Raw genomic sequence first — 4,559 nt, 5'->3', positions numbered from 1 at the left:
GCTGAGGTCAGTTGTGTTTCAGTTTGTTGATGAGGATTTGCCAACTTCTATGTTTTTGTTTATCATGTTTCCTGTTAGTTAGGTTATTTTTTTATTTTCTTCCTCCCATATTAGAAATAGGGTTTTGTTTGTTTGTTTGTTTTTGGCTTACTGTATTTAAATAATGGAATTTTTCCTTTTGCGAAATTTATGCAGTTATGTGTTTTCTTTTGTGTTTCCTTATAACGTTTAGATGCCACCTGCAGATATTTACAAAAATTTGCTGAGATTACATTGAATTTATAGATCTATGTGAGGTACCAGAAGTTCTAAGTGATTAAGGCTACCAACACGGTTATGGCCAAGACATGCTTTATTTATTTTTCAGGACTACCACATTATTTTTATTGTACTTGTCTAGAAAATATTGTGTGAATTTTTCTATGTATTTCATGATTTTTTTTTAGTCTGTTGTAAATGACAATACTTCCACAAATTTAAATATTGTAATTGCTTTAAAGCTATGTTTTTTGATGAATTTCATTATTCTTTTAGGTTTTCTTTTATGTTTTAGAATTTTCTATGTACTTTTGTATGAGTGCAGATGGCATTTCTTCTTTTCCAATCTGCCTATCTTTTATTTGGTTTTATTGAATTTACTGAAGAGATCATTCAGCATTAATACTTTTTTGTTTGCTCTCTAAATGAACTGCAGTTCAAATTAAGCCAAAACAGTTAAAGTGGAAATGCTTCTCTTTGTCCAGATCATAGAGAAAATTGTTCTTTCTTTTCAATATTACAGGGTATTTCCCAAGATTACTTTATATGCTTTTTTTCATCAAATTTAGATAATTCCCTCATTAAGTGAAAAGTTTGTTTTTGTTTATTTCATCAAAAATGACTATTAAATTTAACCAAATACTTTTATTTGCATCTGTTATGATGATTATGTGATTTCTTCTTTTAATACAGTTCAATTACATTAATTGTCTTTTAAGTGTTTTAAAAAAAATCTGTCACTCCCAGGAACAATCCACCCTGGACATGTTCTACCTGTGCAGTCATAGCTGGATTACATTGGCTAATATCTTTTTCTAGGAAGCTTCAATAACAAAATTATGCTATGGTTCTCTCTTTAAACAAAATGGGAAATATTTTCTTCTTGTTCCAACACGATCTTGCCCAGAAAACTGGGAGCTTCTTCTGTCTTTCTTCCTAAAGAGATTTTGTAATATTATCTCTTCCTTAAATATTTGGTGAATTTGACCAGAGAGACCATCTGGATCTGGAGTTCTCTTCATGAAAAGGGTTGAATTTTAATTCATTTAACAGATTTAAGAATATTAATGTTTGCTGTGTATTTTGTCCGTTTCTCTTGTCTTAGTAATACGGGTTTCAAAGAATTTCTTCATTCCATCAAACTTATTGTTACATTGTTCAAGTATCCCTATGATCATCTTAATGTCCTATCACTTTTCATTTATTATAAAGGTGATGTCCTTTTTTTCTTTATCATTTAAAACTGTGTAACTGAAGTAATCACCACTTGTTTAATGCATTTTTCATTTAACTCTCAATTTTATATTATTTTTATTCTTATCCTATTTAATGATTTTTATCTAGTTATTTTGCTAATTTCTTGAAGTGTGAAGATAAATTTAAAATTTTCATGACATAATATACAACTTCTATAGACAGCCAAACACTGTTTCAATTCTTTCAACAAATTTCATTAAATTGCTTTAATTATCATTTGATTTATAGTACATTTTAATATCTGATGCCACTTCTTCCTAAGTGCATGAATTAATATAAATTTATGAGTGATTTTTTCAAGTATTTGGACATTTGCTCAATGTCTTATTTTTTATTTTATTTACAATTTACTTCCACAAGTCGCCACTCTCTTGACTTATCCCTTGATCATTCAACAGAATGTGATCTCCTTTTGGTGATGAGTTTTTTGTTTTTAAATTTGACCTAGCAGTGTAGTATATATTAAATAATAGGTCCTCAGAAGCTATTTATTGAGTGAAAGTAAGTTGGATTTTCTTCTTTGCTTTTATGTTGAGCAAGATCCATGAGTTAAAATCCTAATACAGAATTTATAATATCAAATATAGGCTTAAGAAAATTCCAAAATTTCAGTATTTTACTATGTGTGGTTCTCTACTAAAATACTGGCATAAAACAGTAGGACATAAATAATTTTAAATGGCATAAATGAGGATGACTGTTGAAAGTACAGACAAATAGAAATAAGTGCACTAATTTTCTGTAAGGTTACCTATGGGATAGTTTCAAAATTATTGAGGAATTGTAGCTTAATGTAAACAAAATTTTCCATTCAAATAATTTTAAATATGGAAGTTATGCAAAAACAGAGCTTATATAGGCACAAAAAAATAAAAAAAAACCAAGGAAGCCACTCACAGTTATTCATAGCAATTCTAATTTATTTCTTAACTATTTCCAGGATCACTTAATATCGAAATTTTGGGAAAACAATATGGACTTAATATTAAAGATGCAATTGCTCATTTTCTCTGAGTTAGTGATAAAATTATATGATGACTTTTAGTTAATTTATATTTTGTGTTTACCATTATTTTTTCACAAAGGCAAAGATAATTATATCCTCAAAGTTAAAGCTACATGGTTCAGTGGATAGGAAAGACCCAGATTCTGGTTTGGTTGTGTGACTTACTGCATATAACGTAATGTCTCTGAACATCAATTTCCTAGTGTCTAACAGTGGTAAATTTCTCTGGTCACAAAATAATGTGATAACCTAAAGTGTTGTATATGAGAGACACTTATAAAATTACTATTTTAAAAAATGAGTTATCATTAGTCTTATGTGTACATTGTCATAGAATAAGTGGTAAAATAAAATAAGAGGAAATATTTGCTCAAAAACACTTAGTTTAGAACTTGGTATCCTATTTTCTAATATACATAAATTACAGACACACCAAAATTTAAAGAACATATGGAATTGAAGTATTTGATCAGAAAACTAAACATAAATGAGTGATAGGAACTATATCATGACAATAGGTAATCAACCCTGTCATTGTTTAAAGAGGAAACACGACCTTCTAAATATTATCTCAAAAATCTCAGCAACACATAATACCATGGTGATTACAGTAAAGGTGTACATTGCAATGAGAAAAATAGTCTTTTCAAAATGTTCTGGAACCATGCATTTTAGAACATTCATTTTTTTACCAAGGGATTCGGCATCACACAAGTATAGAGGTTTCACCTGGAAGCCAAAGAGATGAATCTGAAGCCAAAATGCTGCCACCTCCAAGCTGATTCTTAACAAGACAGAGAGGATGTAAATCACAGTATACATGGGCTTTTGAAGAATGCATTCTTGGTTGATGCTTTTACATGCAGCATAAAGGTGGAAAATCGCTCCAGGAAGCAGGACAACCACGAGTTGTAATGCCCAGAACACCTAGAGTATATCAGAACTATTTTAGTCAAGTCAAATAAACAACATGTCACCAAAAAACATATGAAAAATTCATGGATTCAGCAAGGGCAACTTAAGAATTCTAAGTTTCACAAATGCCTTAAAAATATGAAAATATGATGAACAAATGTAGATGTGCTGACATATGTCATTTATTTTCTAAGATTTTAGAACTTTAAACATATGGCAGTTGGAAAACATAATCATAATTTACTATCACTGCTTATCCGCTAATGATAATGATGAATTACTTGATTTTAATAGCTGCTTAATGTCTCTATGCTAAATATACCAATAGATAATAGAATACTGGATTTGAAAGAAATTTTTAAGGAACTCAAGTTATATTTTCTGCAATATTCAGCCAATTAAAGAGAAATACAGTTCTCAAAATTATAGGAGGAAAAAAAAAAAACTACTCGTGTTGGGGAGTCAGTGTTTGCATACACACCGGAAACTTACTTGGGGAGTTATTGGCCTGAACTGATTGTAACAGAAGAGATTTATCTCTCTTTTGTCTGGGTCACAGCTGAAATGCAAAGCCTCATTCCCATAAACCGCAAAGCCCAGCACTCCAAGAAAGAACATCCTCACAGAACCAAAGAAGAGGGTGTGGAACTGGCCGATCACGGTTGGAGGTTTCACCTGTTGGTTTTTGGAAGGGAGGGGGAAATTGAGTTGGAAAGGAACATTTAAAAAGGACACTTTGAAGGATATTTTTATGATCACATTAAAACAAGATTTAAACATGTTAAGATTTGAGAAGTTTTGAAGAAATATCATATTCACTGTAAACCCTGCAAGAGTGTTGTGCCACTTTACTTTTTAATTATAGAATGCAGTCATCAAACTGATATCTATTGCCAATCAAATGGGTAAGTTTTGAAATACTTTGAACTGCTTTGAATTCCATGAATATTTCTTTCTCATGTAATCTCTTTGAAATAAAACCATAAATATCTTAGAATGTCTGTTTGCCTCTTTTGGAAGATTAGATGACAAACACAACATTAAGCTTAGGACAAGTACTATCAAAAGGACAGAACAGTATTTATTTAGTGTTGGCAAATTTTTTCCCATACTTAACATTGAA

The 4,559-nt window shown here is 30.4% G+C and overlaps 1 protein-coding gene across 1 annotated transcript; it reads right to left on the bottom strand.

Moving 5' to 3' along the window:
- Positions 1 to 2,997: 2,997 nt before the first annotated feature.
- Gje1 (gap junction protein epsilon 1) lies at positions 2,998 to 4,127 on the bottom strand. The gene is made up of 2 exons (XM_059272374.1): positions 3,929 to 4,127; positions 2,998 to 3,448 (listed from the first exon to the last, which is right to left on the bottom strand). Exons 1-2 carry the CDS (start codon positions 4,052 to 4,054, stop codon positions 3,053 to 3,055), a joined length of 522 nt encoding a protein of 173 aa, XP_059128357.1. The 5' UTR covers positions 4,055 to 4,127; the 3' UTR covers positions 2,998 to 3,052.
- Between the last annotated feature and the right edge of the window lie 432 nt (positions 4,128 to 4,559).

The sequence above is a fragment of the Peromyscus eremicus genome, chromosome 8b, assembly GCF_949786415.1.
Source record: "Peromyscus eremicus chromosome 8b, PerEre_H2_v1, whole genome shotgun sequence".
Lineage (NCBI taxonomy): Eukaryota > Metazoa > Chordata > Mammalia > Rodentia > Cricetidae > Peromyscus > Peromyscus eremicus.
This window is presented reverse-complemented; position numbering and strand designations above follow the sequence as displayed.